We start from the raw sequence: 20,672 nt of genomic DNA, 5'->3' as shown, positions 1-20,672 counted from the left end.
AACTCAGCCTGCATCCGAACACAGCAGTTGCAGTCCCTATCCATGCTAAAAACTTTTGCAAAGAACGTCTGAACTAATCTACAGAGAGCGCAAACAAATCGACAAAATTTAAACGGTTATTAAAATACAAGATTGCCTAGTAAATGCAGTAATGCTGCTACTTGCGCACTGCTGACACTGCTCGGCGGCGGAAGGAGACTAAGCGAAATTACACTATTCAGGTACTAAAACGCGATGCTACAACTCTCAAATACTATAATACGCCCGAAATTTATGAATTAAACAATGCAAGTACCAAAAACACGCAAAGAAATTAAGAATTAAACTATGTAACAAATGAGTGAGCTAAGAGTATACGACTTGCTGCTGCAGCTGCTTATCCAACGGCGGCAGGGAGCACACTGACTGCGACCAACCGACACTGGCCGTTCAAAACAAAACAGTAGACAAACGACTACGCGAATTTACACTATTCAGGTACTAAAACGCGATGCTACAACTCTCAAATACTATAATACGCCCGAAATTTATGAATTAAACAATGCAAGTACCAAAAACACGCAAAGAAATTAAGAATTAAACTATGTAACAAATGAGTGAGCTAGGAGTATACGACTTGCTGCTGTATTCACACATCTCTTTGTAGTTCCAATGTAGACCTTGCCACATGTACACAGGATCAAATATACACCACTTGCAGACAGAGGGTGCGGTGGCCCGGTGTAATGTTAAGCTCTCTCTATACAGCTTAAGCGTTTTCGTTGACATACTTGTTGAAGAATGCTGGTTCTCCTTTCTTGCAGCGCCGATGTCTTCTGCTAGCACCGGACGCTTCTCCGAAGATTTCACTGCTAGGAAGGGGAAATTTTCACTCTCTCGCTCTCTCTCTTCTTATTTAAAAAAAATACGCTACTCTTGGAATATCATTCAATGCACCAGAACATATTTATTTCCATTTGTACAAAAAAAACAACTAAACTTTATGAGGTAAGCCCACACATTACCGGGCACCCCGAATCAGTTAATTACACATTTTTTAATACAATTAATACATAAGCTTTTATCGTGGCTGACTATCCACGTCCAGTCCACGTACTCTCAACAGCAGTTCAACGTCTAATAAACAGGCACTATTTCGAGTCTCTCCATTTTTTTTTTTTTTTAACAATACAATGCTACATTACTCTTTGCAGCCAGCCACGGGCCATATTTGCTTATTCTTGGCAGGTCGCGCTGAACACTTGCCAGTGCCAACGAATTATCTCCCTTCCAGTTTCGCCTGCACAAACAATAAATGGGTGCAGTATCCCATGCTAATCCTTACGCCCTGCTTTAAAATAATATGTGTTTGAAACGACTGGAACACAAGTGTCTCCAGACTTTCATAAAATTCTGGGGCACTAAAAGGGGACGTTTATCCTTAACGGAATGAAGTGCTTGGACTATTTTCTTAGCTGGTCTGAAAATCAGTCGAACGTCATGTTTCCTTAGAATCTTGCCAATCTGATCCGTCACTTTTTTTGATGAAGGGTAGAGAAACCCTGTTCTTCTATCACTGTGCCCTATCGTTGTCCTTAGGCCTCCTGTTATTCAGGCACAAAACTCTATTTATTTCCTTACTAGAGTATCAATTCTTCTCAAAAGCCTGCTTTAGATGTTTTAACTCGGCGTCCAGGTGTCCCGGCGTACAAATCCTTTTAGCTCTGTCCACCAGACTTTTAATTACACCTCTTTTCTGTTGTGGATGATGATTGGAATCCTTATGCAAGTATCTGTCGGTATGTGTAACCTTCTGAAAGACTTTATGTTTCAAGCTGCCATCAGTCTATCTCATGACGAAGACATCCAAGAAGGATATTCCATTGTCTTTCTCCATTTCCATTGTAAACTGGATATTTTGATTTATACTACTTAAATCTACATCCACATCTACATCTGCATTTATACTCCGCAAGCCATCCAACGGTGTGTGGCGGAGGGCACTTTACGTCCCACTGTCATTACCTCCCTTTTCTATTCCCATGGTTCACGGGAAGAACAACTGTCTGAAAGCCTCCGTGTGCGCTTGAATCTCTCTAATTTTACATTCATGATCTCCTCAGGAGGTATAAGTAGGGGGAAGCAATATATTTGATACCTCATCCAGAAACGCACCCTCTCGAAACCTGGCAAGCGAGCTACACCGCGATGCAGAGCACCTCTCTTGCAGAGTCTGCCACTTGAGTTTGCTAAACATCTCCATAATGCTATCACGGTTACCAAATAACTCTGTGACGAAATGTGCCGCTCTTCTTTGGATCTTCTCTATCTCCTCCGTCAACCCCATCTGGTACGGATCCCACGCTGATGAGCAATACTCAAGTATAGGTCAAACGAGTGTTTTGTAAGCCACCTCCTTTGTTGATGGACTACATTTTCTAAGGACTCTCCCAGTGAATCTGAACCTGGTACCCGCCTTACCAACAATTAATTTTATATGATCATTCCACTTCAAATCGTTCTGCACGCATACTCCCAGATATTTTACAGAAGTAACTGCTACCAGTGTTTGTTCCGCTATCATATAATCATACAATAAAGGATCTTTCTTTCTATGTATTCGCAATACATTACATTTGTCTATGTTAAGAGTCAGTTGCCACTCCCTGCACCAAGTGCCTATCCACTGCAGATCTTCCTGCATTTCGCTACAATTTTCTAATGCTGCAACTTCTCTGTATACTACAGCATCATCCGCGAAAATCCGCATGGAACTTCCGACACTATCTACTAGGTCATTTATATATATTGTGAAAAGCAATGGTCCCATAACACTCCCCTGTAGCATGCCAGAGGTTACTTTAACGTCTGTAGATGTCTCTCCATTGATAACAACATGCTGTGTTCTGTTTGCTAAAAACTCTTCAATCCAGCCACACAGCTGGTCTGATATTCCGTAGGTTCTTACATTGTTTATCAGGCGACAGTGCGGAACTGTATCGAATGCCTTCTGGAAGTCAAGGAAAATAGCATCCACCTGGGAGCCTGTATCTAATATTTTCTGGGTCACATGAACAAATAATGCGAGTTGGGTCTCACACGATCGCTGTTTCCGGAATCCATGTTGATTCCTACAGAGTAGATTCTGGGTTTCCAAAAACGACATGATACGCAAGCAAAAAACATGTTCTAAAATTCTACAACAGATCGACGTCAGAGATATAGGTCTATAGTTTTGCGCATCTGCTCAACGACCCTTTTTGAAGACTGGGACTACCCGTGCTCTTTTCCAATCATTTGGAACCTTCTGTTCCTCTAGAGACTTGCGGTACACGGCTGTTAGAAGGGGGGCAAGTTCTTTCACGTACTCCGTATAGAATCGAATTGGTATTCCGTCAGGTCCAGTGGACTTTCCTCTGTTGAGTGATTCCAGTTGCTTTTCTATTCCTTGGACACTTATTTCGATGTCAGCCATTTTTTCGTTTGTGCAAGGATTTAGAGAAGGAACTGCAGTGCAGTCTTCCTCTGTGAAACAGCTTTGGAAAAAGGTGTTTAGTATTTCAGCTTTACGTGTGTTATCCCCTGTTTCAATGCCATCATCATCCCAGAGTGCCTGGATATGCTGTTTCGAGCCACTTACTGATTTAACATAAGACCAGAACTTCCTAGGATTTTCTGTCAAGTCGGTACATAGAATTTTACTTTCGAATTCACTGAACGCTTCACGCATAGCCCTCCTTATGCTAACTTTGACATCGTTTAGCTTCTGTTTGTCTGAGAGGTTTTGGCTGTGTTTAAACTTGGAGTGAAGCTCTCTTTGCTTTCGCAGTAGTTTCCTAACTTTGTTGTTGAACTACGGTGGGTTTTTCCCGTCCCTCACAGTTTTACTCGGCATGTACCTGTCTAAAACGCATTTTACGATTGCCTTGAACTTTTTCCATAAACACTCAACATTGTCAGTGTCGGAACAGAAATTTTCGTTTTGGTCTGTTAGGTAGTCTGAAATCTGCCTTCTATTACTCTTGCTAAACAGATAAACCCTCCTCCCTTTTTTTATATTCCTATTAACTTCCATATTCAGGGATGCTGCAACGGCCTTATGATCACTGATTCCCTGTTCTGTACATACAGAGTCGAAAAGTTCGGGTCTGTTTGTTATCAGTAGGTCCAAGATGTTATCTCCACGAGTCGGTTCTCTGTTTAATTGCTCGAGGTAATTTTCGGATAGTGCACTCAGTATAATGTCACTCGATGCTCTGTCCCTACCACCCGTCCTAAACATCTGAGTGTCCCAGTCTATATCTGGTAAATTGAAATCTCCACCTAAGACTATAACATGCTGAGAAAATTTATGTGAAATGTATTCCAAATTTTCTCTCAGTTGTTCTGCCACTAATGCTGCTGAGTCGGGAGGTCGGTAAAAGGAGTCAATTATTAACCTAGCTCGGTTGTTGAGTGTAACCTCCACCCATAATAATTCACAGGAACTATCCACTTCTACTTCACTACAGGATAAACTACTACTAACAGCAACAAACATGCCACCACCGGTTGCATGCAATCTATCCTTTCTAAACACCGTCTGTGACTTTGTAAAAATTTCGGCAGAATTTATCTCTGGCTTCAGCCAGCTTTCTGTACCTAACAATAACAAAAGAATTCCTCTAAAGCTTCTTTGCCATGTGACCAAATAACAAATGTATCACCCACGTATTGATACCATCGACATGGTTTCTTACTTGCTTTTTCCAGAGTTAATTGTTTGAATTTTTCCATATAAAAGTTAGCAATCATAGGACTCAATGGTTTAGCCATGGCCACACCATCATCCTGCTCATAAAATTCATCTTCCCACTGGAACTGACTACAGGTAAGGCAGTGTCTGAAATGAGCAGTCAAATCTGCTGGGAAAACATCCACTATGTAAACCATAACTTTGTTAAGTGGAATCACAGTGAATAAAGACACTATGTCAAAACTGGCAAAACTATCCTCAGGAGCCAAAGTCAATCCCTCAAGCTTCTCAGTAAAATGATGTGAGTCTTTTACATAAGAATCAGTTTTGCCAATATGTGGTTGTAAACAAGATGTCCAACTTAGCCTTGGACAAAATGTCAGGGATTGAAGAGGTCCATGGACCACGGCCATACAACCCGGAAAAATTCTCAGCCGCTGAAACATCTGGTTGGGAAAGCTTTCATCGTATCATTTATCTTTCTTCTCTTCTCGTTTCATATTTTTCCTCCATTCTCAAATAATCTTTTTGAAGGCACAGTTAAAAAGGGGTGGAAAGAGTTCACCACCTTGACCTACAATGGTTTTGATTTCAGAGTGGTCCAATACCTTGTAAACGAACTTCAGTTTTGACACAGACTTAGTGTCTGCAGAGTAATCAAACAGGATTCTGTATTTATAACTCATCCCAAATTCTTCTAGAACATTCAATAATGACCCACACTCAACCAAGCTGTACACTCTTTAAAGTCAATGAGCACAACCCTATAGTCGTACCTACCAGTCGTCTTATACCTGATCATATTTTTCATGTTGAAAATGTGCTCTGGGCACGAATGCCCTTGCCTGGAACTTGCCTAGTAATTATCAATCTTTTTATCAAGATGATCTTTAATTCTTTTCTGGTGAACTTTGGAGAGGATCTCGCATGGTACAGATACTAATGGTAATGGAATATCCCAGTAATTACTTATGTCCTTTTTGTACACCTTTCTGCAGAGTAGAAAATCAAACATGGAAAATCAAGGATGGAATAATGGCAATATGATGAAAAGGATAGATTGATACTGTATACTGATGATGTTGAGTTGCAGATAGGCACAATGAAGAGACTGCTAAACACATGAGCTATTGATCAGAGGGTCTTCTTCTGAAGTAGAAAACACACACAACACACACACACACACACACACACACACAATGATCTCTGTCTCTGGCCAATGAGGCCGGACTGCTGAGTGGGTGGATTAATGTTGATTGCAACTCAAGAGGCTAATTTAAATAGTAGTATTGTAGACACCCAATTGTGGAGTGAGAAGAATACATCTATCTGGTGCTTTGGTAGGGGAGAAGGGAGGGTGGGGGCCTCAGTACATGTCATACTGGATGTCCCTGGCATTTGACATTTATCATTCAGTTACAAATGCTACCAGTGGAATGTTTCCTTCTCAGTTATGCACTATAACCAAAGATAAAAACAACATATTCTACATGCAGAAAATAAATTGTATTTTCTGGAAATTAGTTTGAAATACTGACAGGACCAGTTCCAAGTGACTTTTTTCAAGTAATATTTCCTCCTCTTTGTGTTTCCCATATAAATGGTAAAACTGACATGTTACATTTCATTTGGACCAGTTCTGTACAAAATTTTAACTCTGGCTGTGATTACCAATAACCAAATTTAGTGTTGTTAAGTGCAGACAACAATATGACAAATGAACAAATATTATGCTGTTTACGTTCGACCAAAATATCATCGATATCTTATTTGAATATTTTCACACATAAGTTAGGCTGTTATTTGACTTTAATAGTTAAATTGAACTAAGAATTAAGTGTACAACGTAACAATAATTCATGCAGCAACAATCTGATGTCAGTGAACTATGATCACTTACGTGATACAGAAATCTTGACTTTAGTGCCATTCATTAAATAGCTTATTCCATCCATATGATTCATATTCTGCTCTTTAGGCACTGAGGTCCCTGTATGAACCCTTGCTTTCCTAAGATTCTTTCTTTGTGTTTTTGGCTCTCCATTTGGAGCCCGTCTGGTGTGAATCATTTGTGCTTTTGTATAGCAGTTAAGAATACAAGAACCAAAGCCTGCCAGAAATATCTGTAATTACAACAAACATTTTAATTATTGTCTTGTGCTTACTTCAGGAGAAAGAAAACTGACATTCTATGGATCGGAGGGTGGAATGTCAGATCCCTTAATTGCACAGGTAGGTTAGAAAATTTAGAAAGGGAAATGGATAGGTTAAAGCTAAATACAGTGGGAATTAATGAAATTCGGTGGCAGGAGGAACAAGATTTCTGGTCAGGTGAATACAGGGTTATAGATACAAAAGCAAATAGGGGTAATAATGCAGGAGTAGGTTTAATAATGAATAAAAAATAGGAGCACGGATAAGCTACTACGAACAGCATAGTGAACGAATTATTGAATGCAAGATAGACATGAAGCCCACGTCTAATACAGTAGTGCAAGTTTATATGCCAACTAGCTCTGCAGATGACGAAGAGATTGAAGAAATCTATGATGCGATAAAAGAAATTATTCAGATAGTGAAGGGAGACAAAAATTTAATAGTCATGGGTGACTGGAATTCGACAGTAGGAAAAGGAAGAGAAGGAAAAGCATTAGGTGAATATGGAATGGGGGTAATGAATGAAAGACGAAGCCACATGGTAGAATTTTGCACAGAGCATAACTTAGTTATAGCTAATACTTGGTTTAAGAATCATGAGAGAAGAGGCCTGGAGACACTGGAAGATTTCAGATAGATTATATAATGGTAAGACAGAGATTTAGAAGCCAGGTTTTAAATTGTAAGACATTTCCAGGGGCACATGTGGACACTGACCACAATCTATCAGCTATGAACTGTAGACTAAAACTAAAGAAACTGCAAAAAGGTGGCATTTTAAGGAGATGGGACATGGATAAACTGAAAGAACCAGAGATTGATAAGAATTTCATAGAGAACGTTAGGGAACTATTGACAAGAACGGAGGAAAGAAATATAGTAGAAGAAGAATGGGTAGTTTTGAGATGAAATAGTGAAGGCAGCAGAGGATCAACTAGATAAAAAAAAAAAAAAAAAAAACGAAGGCTAGTAGAAATCCTTGAGCAACAGAAGAGATATTGAATTTAATTGATGGAAGGAGAAAATATAAAAATGCAGTAACTGAACCAGGCAAAAAGGAATATAAATGTGTCAAAAATTAGACTGACAGGAAGTGCAAAATGGCTAAGTAGGGATGGTTACAGGACAAACGTAAGGATGTAGAGGCATATACCACTAGGGGTAAGATAGATACTGCCTAAAGGAAAATTAGACAGACCTTTGGAGAGAAGAGAATCACTTGTATGAAGAGAAGAGAATCACTTGTATGAATATCAAGAGCTCAGATGGAATACCAGTTCTAAGCAAAGAAGGGAAGGCAGAAAGGTGGTAGGAGTGTATAGAGGGTCTATACAAGGGTGATGTAGTTGAGAGCAATATTATGGAAATGGGAGAGGACATAGGAATGGGAGATATGATACCGCATGAAGAGTTTGACATAGTATTGAAAGATCTAAGTCGAAACACGCCCCCGGGAGTAGACAACAGTCCTTCAGAACTACTAACAGCCTTGGGAGAACCACCCCTGATGAAACTCTATCATCTGGTGAGCAAGATGTAGGAGACGGCGAAATACCCTCAGACTTCAAGAAGAATATAATAATTCCAATCCCAAAGAAAGCAAGTGTTGACAGGTGTGAAAATTACCAAACTACCAGTTTAATATATGAAGATGGTATCTGTTCTTCTGCAGTGCAGATGCACTCACATTGCTCAAACTCTTACAGGAATCGGTAGATTTACTGCTGCGAGTAATGGGTATAGTGGGCAGGGGCATTACAAATGTAATGTGTGGATAGTAAGTTGGAAGTGTGGGTCTCACAGGGAGCATGCCAGAGGTAAGTCCCTGCAGTTGCACTATCCCCTGTGTCCTTGATGGCTCGATCGGATAGAGCGTCTGCCATGTAAAGCAGGAGATCCCAGGTTCGAGTCCCGGTTGGGACATACGTTTCAACTGTCCCCGTGGATATTTATCAACACCTGTAAGCAGCGAATGGTCTGGATTTCATTGTAATATCAGTTTAATAAGTCACGGCTGCAAAATACTAACACGAATTCTTTACAGGGAAGATCTGTTTGGATTCCATCAAAATGCGAGGCAATACTGACCCTACAACTTATCTTAGAAGATAAATTAAGGAAAGGCAAATCTACTTTTTTAGCATTCATAGACTTAGAGAAAGTTTTGACAATGTTGACTGGAACACTCTCTTTCAAATTCCAAAGGTGGCAGGGGTCAAATACAGGGAACCAAAGGCTATTTACAATATGTACAGAAACCAGATGGCAGTTATAAGAGTCGAGGGGCATGAAAGATAAGCAGTGGTTGGGAAGGGAGTGAGACAGGGTTGTAGCCTCTCCCCAATGTTATTCAATTTGTATATTGAGCAAGCAGTGAAGGAAACAGAAGAAAAATTTGGAGTAGGAATTAAAATCCATGGAGAAGAAAAAAAAATTTTGAGGTTTGCCAATGAAATAGTAAGTCTGTCAGAGACAGTAAAGGACCTTGAAGAGCAGTTGAACAGAATGGACAGTGTCTTGAAAGGAGGATATAAGATGAACATCAACACAAACAAAACAAGGATAATAGAACGCAGTTGCATTATATCAGGTGATGCTAAGGGAATTAGATTAGTCTATTAGACACTTAAAGTTGGAGATGAGTTTTGCTATTTGGGGAGCAAAATAACTGATGATGGTCAAAGTAGAGAGGATATAAAATGTAGACTGAACTGGCAAGGAAAGCATTTCCGAAGAAGAGAAATTTGTTAACAACAAGTATAGATTTAAGTGTCAGGAAGTCATTTCTGAAAGTATTTGTATGGAGTGTAGCCATGGATGATAAAATGAGATGATGATTCAGTTTACATAATGGTAAGACATATTATGAAAGCCAATTTTAAACTGAAAAACATTTTCAGAAACTTACGAATCCTTATGCTACCTTAATAGTTCCAAAACACAGGCTTTATAAGTTCAAATAATGTGAGATTGTTGAGATTTTCAGTGTGCACACCAGACTGCAAGAAACTAAAATGGGAAAAAGGGTATATAGCAAAAGATGAATGGGTGGTTCTGGGTGATACAACAGTAAAGGCAGCAGAGGAAAAACTAGGCATAATGGTAAAGTCCAGCAGAAATGTTTGCACAACATAACAAAATATTGAATTTGAGCAGTATTCACCTTACTGAAAACCAGTTCATCTCATAATTCAGTAATTTTCTTGAATGATTTATTTTTTTGGTACAATGTATTGAACTGAATTGACATAATAAGAAAATATACGAATGCAGAAGATCCCCTAGTGATCAAACCAGGTGCAAGACCTGTCCCATACAACCACCCACTGCCTCCTGCCACGGTCCACTCATAGGCATCATTCCTTCTGTGCAATAAAAGGTAAGGCAACCTGTGAAAGCAGTCATATCATACATTAGCTATGCTGCAATTACTGTACAGGATTCTATGTGGGCATGACAGCTAAGGAACTGTCTACTGATTAGCTACCACAAAAAACTGTGGCAAAACCACATATTTCACTGTCTAGCTGCCAAACATGTTGCAAATTACAACAGTAGAAATGTCACTGGCTAGATATTTCCCACAGCAAAAGTTTCTCTGAACCAAGCAGTTGCGAATTCAGCACACCCTGTGCTCTCCCCCTGGCATAAATATCTGCTAATCTGTTTACCACTGTCTCACACTACCTTTTCCCCTTTTCTCTTCTGTCCACACTACACTCTCCCTCTTGCTGGTCGTGTACTGCCTTCTCCCAAAACTCTTCTTCCTCCCTCCCCATTGCACCCCCCCCCCCCTCCCTCTCTCTCTCTCTCTCTCTCTCTCTCTCTCTCTCTCTCTCTCTCTCTCTCTCTCTCTCTGACACACACACACACACACACACACACACACACACACACAATCATCTACCTCACACTACCCTGCTATCCCTCTGTGCCTCGTGCATCCTTCCCTATCGCCTCCCCACCTCCATCTGCACAGTCTTGCTTATACCCAGGGAGTGTACTTTTGGGTGTCTGTATGGTTGTGTGTGTGTGAATGTACGTATATATTTTACTACAAAAATAACAAGAGCTTAAAAGCTAGTGTGAATATAGTTTTCTGTTACAGGTTTTTGTGTGACACACATCAGTTTGCTTTAGGTGAGTATAGCTAGTGTGAATATAGTTTTCTGTTACAGGTTTTTGTGTGCCACACATCAGTTTGCTTTAGGTGAGTATAGTACTTGTATTTCCCTTATTGCACATATTTTTCCACCTAAAAATTTCTATTATTAGAATACTAACATAAATTACTTACAGAAGAATGAAACAAATGGTAGATGTCCATCCTGAAGTTGGTCAGTTCCAGGTATATGTAGATATGTGTGAGGTAATATCAACCATTCAACCTGACTTAGAAGTTATGTATGAGAATACCTGTGTATTTAGCATTTAAAGATGCTGAAAAAGCTTTTGATAACATTCACTAGAATGCTCTCTTTGAAATTCTTAAGTTATTGAAGATAAAATACAGATAACAAAAGCTTACCTATGACGTGAACAGATACCAGGCTGCATTAATATGAGAATAAGGGCAGGAAATAGAAGCACTAATTCATGACAAGGGGTGAGTGGTCTGAAGCCTGTGTCTCATATTATCCAATCTATGCATAGAGCAAGCAGTAAAGGAAAAGGAATTAAAATTCAGGGGGAAAAAAACTTTATTGTCTGCTGAGGACCTAATTGTCTGCATATGCGAAGAACTATGACGATCAATTATACAGAATGGACTTGTCTTGTCAAGAGGTTGTATGAAGAACATAAATAAAATGAATATAAAATGTAGAATGCCAACAGCAAAAAAAGCTGAGCTAAACTGCGAAATATGTTAACATCTAACACACATTTAAGTGTATGGAAGTCTTTTCTGAAACTATTTGTCAGCAGTGTGGCTCTGTACAAGGATCACTTTTTAATTTTTTACAAACAACCACTAGATGACACCACTGAGACATGACACTAACATTGTTTTAAAATTTATTATTTTTAAAACAAATGTAGGTCAGACATCACCTGACTAGTTTCTTTACAGGGAATATTTAAAGAAACAGCACTGTGTAAAAATGGAAATTTTATGTGCAGGTTTCCACAAACAAAATTTTTGAAAATTATTTTAAGAGACCAACTCAACAACCACGTTGAATTGCTTCATTCAACTTTTGGTAAACAGCCATCTCCAGAAAGTTAGCTAGTTTCAAGATACATGGATAATTTTGCACAAAAATAGTAATGATGTGGAACAAGCCAAAGAGAATCTTAACATGGAAGAATGTATGTCATTACCATCTGGTACTGTAATTATGTACATCATTATTCCTTTTGAACCTTAGTGTATTATTTATAATAAACTACATGACGGAATGAACCTTAGTGTATTATTTATAATAAACTACATGAGGGAATAAATAACTGTGAGGCAGTAGTCAGAGTGCCTGACTCCTTACACAGATGTATACAAGATGATTATGGGTGAGCTCTATATATTATTCTTACGGCACACTTTTGAGCAATGACGACTTTCTTAAAGATGGATTATCCCAGAACATTATTTATATGACACTGAATGAAAATACGCAAAAAATGTCAACTTACTGATCTGTATCTTCCCCAAGATCAGTAATAATTCTAAATGCATTTATTATTTCCTCACCATGTGTTACATGTGTCATTGGCACAGTACCCCTGGATGTGCAGAACTGAATATATTGTAAGCAAATGAAATTATATGGTTCCGGAGACTTTTTCAAGTTTGAAATATCTTTGCTATATATATACCGACTGAAGTAATGAATGAAAATTTGTACGGGATTTAAAACCGGGTCTTCTGCTCACTAGGCATATGTGCTAACCACTACACTGCCCTGACACAAAGCCTATGAAATTTAGATTAAAATTAGGTGCCATATGAGTTCCAATAGCTTTCTTTACAATTTTTCACCCTGTGGAATGACAGACAACAAATAGAAGCCTTTAGGTGCAAGGGTAATATATGGCCTAACCCACATGATTCCAGAATCAGAGGACCTGAATCCATGTTTTTCTTTGACAATTGTTTCACCAGTGTTGACACACACATCAAATCGGAAAATAAAAGCTATTGGATCGATAACAGAGATGAGAACTAATGAATACCTCCTTTGTTGATTATTTCAAAGTAATAATAATAATAATAATAATAATAATAATAATAATAATAATTGGGTCAGTGCAAGCCAGACGAATTACAAGCATAATGGCAAGTACACCTAAAAACAACATTACCCCAGGTGGACGATCCACCCGTCGCAAGACGGCAACCAGGCACTCGGATTCTGGGGGACCTGGAGATGTACTAAAGGGCGAGTCGGAGCGCTCTGGCAAACTACCCAAGAAAACACACACATACTTTGGCACCTTCAACATACAGACACTAATACAAACGGGAAAATTACACAATCTAACAACGGAACTCACCAGTCAAAAGATCTCGATCCTAGCGCTACAAGAAACAAGATACACGGATTCAGACACAATAGACTACGGAAACTACAGATTCTTCAAGAGTGGAACCAACAGGAAAATCGGCAAAGGAGGAGCACTCCTCGGCATGGCCTTCGCAGTAAACAAAAACATCCTAGATTCAGTAAAAGAAGTCAACGCGATCAACAACAGGCTCATGACCATGCGAATCAAACACGCCAACAAGAACTACACCCTCATCAACGTACATGCCCCCACGAACGCAGACAACAAGGACAAACCAGAAGAAACAGACAAATTCTGGGACAAACTCGAAACCACCCTGGCAAAAATACCCCAAGACAACGCGAAAATTCTACTAGGCGATTTCAACGCACAAATCGGCAGAGAAAAACGCTACAGAAAAACAGTAGGAAATTTCCCTGCACACAAATTCACCAACAAAAACGGCACCAGACTGATCGAACTCTGCCAGCAAAACAACCTCAAAATCATGTCAACCTCCATGATGAAAAAGCCCAAGAAACAAAAGACGTGGCGATCACCAGTCCACTCACTAGGCGAATTCCAGATAGATCACGTGGCAATCTCCTATGAATACCAGAAAGAAATCCACGACGTCCAAGTGAGAAAAGGCGCCAACATAGATTCGGACCACTACCTAACAAGAATCAAAATCAAACTCACACCAAGAAGACAACACAAAAAGAAATTGACCTCACCGAAATTTGATACAAGAAAGATCAGAGAATCGAACATCACAGAACACTGGGAAAAACAAGAGGCGAAAGATTGGACCAGCTTTAAACAAAAAATTGTGAACACAGCCAAAGAACTGATCCCGCTGACTAGAAAACCCAGGCACCCTTGGTGGAACACTACCTGTGAAATCGCCCTACAAAATCGAAGAACAGCTTTCACAAACTACAACAGCAACAAAACACAAGAAACACAGGACAACTTCTATGAAATTCGAAGACAAACATCGAAAACAATAAGAAAAGAGAAACGCAAATACATAAACGATCAGCTGAACTCCATCGAAGAAGACTTCAGAAATTTCAACACACGGGATTTCTACAGGACGTTCGCCAAACAAGTCAAAGGATACTCACCACAGAACCTCTGCTTCAGAAAAGAAGACGGAAAACTGGCACTTACCAACAAAGAAAACTGTGAAGAGCTCGCGAAGTACTTTTCAAAATTACTAAATTGCCCGGAACCTAACTCAACCTTCGAACCCCGAGAACCGGCCAACGCACCGGAAGACTCACCATCACCAACAAAAGAAGAAATCATCCACTGCATAAAGAAACTGAAAAACAACAAGGCAGCCGGTGAAGACGGAATAACGGCAGAACTGCTGAAGAACCTAGGACCAAACTCGCTAAACGAAATCACACAAATCATACAGAACACCTGGACAACCGAAATCATACCTGACGACTGGAAGACCGCACTCATTCACCCGCTACACAAGAAAGGTGACAGGACAGACACAAACAATTATAGAGGAATTTCCCTGCTACCGGTCATCTACAAAATTCTATCAACCTGCCTTCTCACCAGAACGCAAGGACAACTGGAACCCGCCATCTCGGAATACCAAGCGGGTTTCAGACCCAACAGAGCCTGCCCCGAACAAATCTTCAACCTGAAATCAATCATAAAATCCCACATGACAAGCCCCAAAAAAATCATCTGCACTTTCGTCGACTTCAAAAAGGCTTACGACTCGATCGACAGAAAGTCCCTCATCCAAATCCTCAGAGAAAAAGGCCTAGACCAAAAGACCCGAAGACTAATCGAACAGACACTAACCAATACAAAATCCAAAGTCAAATTCATGGGCGAAATCTCGGACCCCTTTGAAATCCACACTGGCCTAAGACAAGGAGATGGACTATCCCCGCTATTGTTCAACATCGTCCTGGACAAAGTAATGAGCGAATGGGAAGCTGAAGTCAGGAGACAAAACACCTGGAGACCAGTCACATTAGGAAGGAAAAGACTGGAAATCCCTTACCTAGCATTCGCAGACGACCTAGCGATACTGACCTATGATCCAACATCAGCAAAAACACAGATCGAAATCCTGAAAGAATGCGCCGAGAAAGTCGGCCTACAAATCTCTTTTGAAAAAACGCAAATCCTAATAAGAGAAGGCGACGACATCACAACCAAGTACGGCAAAATTAAAGGGGTCACACACTTCAGATACCTAGGCGAAATCATCGAACCGACCGGAACAGAGAAACTGGCTTACGAAGACAGACAACAGAAGACACGGAAATCACTAGGCATGGTACGAAACGTCTACAACAAACAATGCATTTCCAGGAACACCAAGATCAGACACTATAACACAGTGATCAAACCCGCCGTACTGTATGCCAGCGAAACACTAGCACTCAACAGGAAAATCAAAATTGAAGAAATCAAAAAAGAAGAACGCAAAATCATGAGGAAAATTTTAGGAGGAAGACAAACACCAGATGGCTACAGACTACAGAAGAACTCAACAGTAGAAGCATATTCGAACATCGAGAACGATATGAGAAAAAGGCGCCTTAAATTCTACGGACATTTAGATAGACTCCCTGAAACAAGACTCACCAAGAAAATTCTAGAACACATCAAGACACTTAAAGTCTCGACACCCTGGATGGAAGGAGTCCGAAAAGACCTACAAGCAATTGGCACCACAAACACCACAGACAGAAGCACCTTCCGAAAACACATAGACAATTGGGAAGTAAAGTCAGAAGCGCTAAAACAGCGGACCAAACAAGAATGGTCTGAGGAGAGAAAAGAGGCCCTCTCCAAGAGAATGAAGGAGTACTGGAAGGACAAGAAGAACAAGCCTTCAAAGTCATAAGCTTAACGATTTCCTTTTAGGGAAAATTCGCCAACAATAATAATAATAATAATAATTGGGTGAAGAAGAAGAAGAAGTAAAAGAATGGGGAGGAGGATACACTGGATAGGAAAATTGTTAAGTAATAAGCACCACAAGACCACATAATCATTTTACATGTCAGACTGAGTTCTATTAGACTCTCACAATATACTATGTTACATTCTGTACTGAAAGATGGGAAATACGGAAGCGTCCGATCCCGCCCGTCTGCTTTGACCCATGAGGTCACAAATATGGCGGAAACGACCATAAACCACGATTCCAATATGGCGCATATAAAGTCGGTACGTACACATTATGAGAACGAAAATACATCGAAAAACAAACAAACACACACACACTTTCCACAAAAAGCCTAATGACACTAATGGGACAAGTGCGGGAAATGGGGTGTTTTTGGGTGGGGGCAAACTAAATATAAACAAATTTATACACCCACCCCCATACAAACCACACAAAACGACAAAAAAAACCATCATCACAAAACTCCACAAATACCACTAAACACAATATCATCTGGAATCAGACACTTCCCTTGACCTATATAGCTCAACAGCAGCTCCCGATCCCATAGGTTAGGATCAAACACTTCCCTTGGCCTATATAGCTCAAAAACATCTCTCGATACCAATATCAACATACACAGCCACACATTGGGATCTAACACTTCCCTTGACCTGCGCACTGTTAATTTTATCCGCCATATCCATTCGTGAACATAAACAACACCACATTAATTTTACTAAAATTACCACACGATGTACAGCGAACAACACTACATTAACCTTCACACAAAATCGTTAACTCACTGAAATGAATTACACTACAAACACAGCCGACACTCTAACTATTCTGGACAATGAGCAAAAGCAAACTGAGCCCATCACACCACACAAACGAAAACCCTGAACATACCACCAGAGAGCACAACATGACAACATCTACAAACACGCCACACTCACAAACCTAACTCCGCGCCGTCATGACGTCACACACGACAACACCCTTACACGTCACGGGTCAAAGCAGACACATGGGATCGGACGCTTCTGTCGACCCGAACGATGTTAGTGGAACAGAACATTTTCTTTTACTAATGTGTAAAAAGAAATGTGTTTGTTGTTAAGTACTTGCAGTCAAAGGAAATGCCTGCTGATAACTACACCACTTGTTAGAGAGCAACACATGTACCTTATGAGTAAGGTGAAATTGTCACCAGCTAACGTGGTAATGTTGGTAAACTGGCTCCTTATTCCATTTTTGTCACTGCGCCTGCTTGGTGTGGTCTATCTTTGAGTCATTGCTCCTCCTTCCTGTATATGCAATGTCATATGTTTCTGTAAATTAACGAATTATGAACATTGTAATTATTTGCATCATAAATCACAGTCTGCTAACAATACCATTACTATCTTAGGACTGATTGTGACGATGTAAAACGGGTAGTAACCACCATGAACCAAGGACCTTGAGACTGGTGGAAAGGCTTGCATGCCTCAGTGATACTGATAGCCATACCGTAGTTACAACCACAACGGAGGGGTATCTGTTGAGAGACCGGACAAAATTGTGGTTAATGAACAGTGGTAGCAGCCTTTCAATAGTTCCAGGGGCAACAGTCTGAATGATTGACTGATCTGGCCTTGTAACATCAACAAAAACGGCCTAGCTGTACTGGTACTGTGAATGACTATAAGCAAGGGGAAACTACAGCCGTAATATTTAACGAGGACACACAGCTTTACTCTACGGTAAAATGATGATGGCATTCTCTTGGGTGGGCAAAATATTCCAGATGTAAAACAGCAACCCATTCGGATCTCCACGTGGGAACTATTCAGGAGGTCGTCATTGTCAGCAGAAACAAAACTGGCATTCTACGAATCGGAGCGTGGAATGTCAGACAGAAAATTTAAAAAGGGACACGGATAGGTTAAAGTTAGATATAGAGGAAATTCGTGAAATTCAGTGGCAGGAGGAAAAAGACTTCTGGTCAGGTGAATACAGGGTTATAAATACTAAATCAAATAAGAGAATGCAGGAGTTGGTTTAGTAATGAATAAAAAAAAAAAACAGGAATGCAGATAAGCTACTAAAAACAGGATAGAGAATGCATTATTGTAGCCAAGATAGATACAAACCCCACACCTACCACAGCAGTACAAGTTTATATATCAAGTAGCTCCGCAGATGAAGAGATTAAAGAAATGTATGATGCAATAAAAGAAATTATTCAAATAGTTATGGTAGATGAAAATTCAATATTCATGGGGGACTGGAATTCGATAGTAGGAAAAGGAAAATTATTAGGTGAACATGGACTAGGGATACGGAATGAAGAGGTAGCAACCTGGTAAAATTTTGTGCAAAGCATAACTTAATCATAGCTAACACTTTGTTTATGAATCATGAAAGAAGGCTATATACAAGGAAGAGGCCTGGAGACACTGGAAGGTTTCAGATACATCATATAACGGTAAGACAGAGATTTAGGAACCAGGTTTTAAATTGTAAGACATTCCCAGGGACACATGTGGACTCTGACCACAATCTATTGGTTATGAACTGTAGATTAAAACTAAAGAAACTGCAAAATGGTGGGAATTTAAGGAGATGGGATCTGGATAAACTGAAAGAACCAGAGGTTGTAGAGAGCTTCAGAGAGAGCATTACGGAACGATTGACAAGAATGGAGGAAAGAAATACAGTAGAAGAAGAATGGGTAGCTTTGAGTGATGAAGTAGTGAAGGCAGCAGAGGATCAACTAGATTAAAAAAAAATTGAGGGCTAGTAGAAATCCTTGGGTAACAGAAGAGATATTGATTTTAATTGATGAAAGGAGAAAATATAAAAATGCAGTAAATGAAGCAGGCAAAAAGGAATACAAAAGTCTCAAAAATGAGATTGTCAGGAAGAGCAAAATGACTAAGCAGGGATGTCTAGAGGACAAACATAAGGATGTAGAGGCATATACCACTAGGGGGTGAGATAGATACTGCCTACATGAAAATTAGACAGACCTTTGGAGAGAAGAGAATCACTTGTATGAATATAAAGAGCTCAAATGGAAAACCAGTTCTAAGCAAATAAGAGAAGGTAGAATGGTGGTACGAGTGTATACAGGGCATATACAAGGGTGATGTAGTTGACATTTCTTACGGAAACAGAAGAGGACGTAGATGAAGATGAAATGGGAGATATGATATTGCGTGAAGAATTTGACATAGCACTGACAGCCTTGGGGGAGCCAGCCATGACAAAACTATCATTTGGTGAGCAAGATGTATAGGGGGGTGAAATACCCTCAGACTTCAAGAAGAATATAATAGGCTGATTCCAATCCCAAAGAAAGCAAGTGTTGACAGGTGCGAAAATTATCGAACTATCAGTTAAATAAGTCACGGTTGCAAAATACTAACACAAATTCTTTACAGACGAATGGAAAAACTGGTAGAAGCTGACCTCGTGGAAGATCAGTTTGGATTCCGTAGAAATGTTGGGACACGCGAGACAATACTGACCCTACGACTTAGCTTGGAAGATAGGTTAACGAAAGGCAAAATTCCTGCCTCTCCCTGCAGCAAATCACGTTCGTTAAAATTCCAAGTTGGGACAGTGTCGTCGTAGCAACAGTAATTGTAACAGGATTTTTTACTCAACGGAGAGCGTCATGGAAAATCCGCAAAATCTGAACTGGACTAAGATGGACTTTTTGGGTCCAGCAGAATTTTCGGAACCACATATCCGCTAACAGTGCACCTAGCTCAACAAACACAATTACGCAGTGAATGCGGTTTCTTGTCATTGCGAAAAACATAAACAAATATCATATCTCCAAAGGCATATTACAAAACGATAAAAGTTTAATAAGCAAACTAGTACATCGAAATTACGCTTCGCATTTTCAGACTACGGAAGACATACCATCACACATACCTTGTCAATTCATAGAATATTCCCCGGTACTTCTATCGCAACGTCAACAAACACTCTTTAGGAGGAAAACAACCACAACATGTCAACAACGTTTAAAATTTCATTTTCGTTGCAAAGATGATAGCATTGAAGACATACCTACTGTAAAGAACTGTCACTTTCGTTTTATTTTGATAAGTTCGAGTCCTGCTACTAAAGAAAAGCCTTTAAAAATGTTGGACATATGTATTTTTTTATTTTGAATTATAGCTAACAGCATTTGGATAAACTGAAAGAACCAGGGGCTGTAGAGAGTTTCAGAGGGAGTGTTAGGGAACGATTGTAGAAGAAGAATGGGTAGCTTTGAGGGAGGAAATAGTGAAAGCAGCAGAAGATAAGTGTGTTATAAGGCGAGGGCTAGTAGAAATCCCTGGGTAACACAGGAGATATTGAGTTTAACTGATGACA

At 39.8% G+C, this 20,672-nt stretch overlaps 1 protein-coding gene across 5 annotated transcripts in view; it reads right to left on the bottom strand.

The window, feature by feature from the left end:
- Nucleotides 1-20,341, bottom strand: part of LOC126457509 (uncharacterized) — a 57,213-nt gene extending 36,872 nt beyond the window's left edge. For 2 of the 5 annotated variants that reach the window (XR_007585481.1, XM_050093844.1), the window contains exons 1-3: nucleotides 20,226-20,341; nucleotides 17,481-17,626; nucleotides 6,615-6,837 (exon numbers count right to left, since the gene is read on the bottom strand). Coding sequence is in view for 3 of the 5 variants with exons in the window: in XM_050093844.1 (XP_049949801.1) it covers nucleotides 6,615-6,783 (169 nt within the window). In the remaining 2 variants the exon portion in view is untranslated. The remainder of the gene's footprint in view (nucleotides 1-6,614; nucleotides 6,838-17,480; nucleotides 17,627-20,225) is intronic. The other 3 variants (XM_050093845.1, XM_050093846.1, XM_050093847.1) reach the window with 3 other exon arrangements.
- Between the last annotated feature and the right edge of the window lie 331 nt (nucleotides 20,342-20,672).

This window comes from Schistocerca serialis, chromosome 2 (genome assembly GCF_023864345.2).
Source record: "Schistocerca serialis cubense isolate TAMUIC-IGC-003099 chromosome 2, iqSchSeri2.2, whole genome shotgun sequence".
Lineage (NCBI taxonomy): Eukaryota > Metazoa > Arthropoda > Insecta > Orthoptera > Acrididae > Schistocerca > Schistocerca serialis.
The sequence above is the reverse complement of the archived record's forward strand: the minus strand, read 5'-3'. Positions and strand labels throughout refer to the sequence as shown.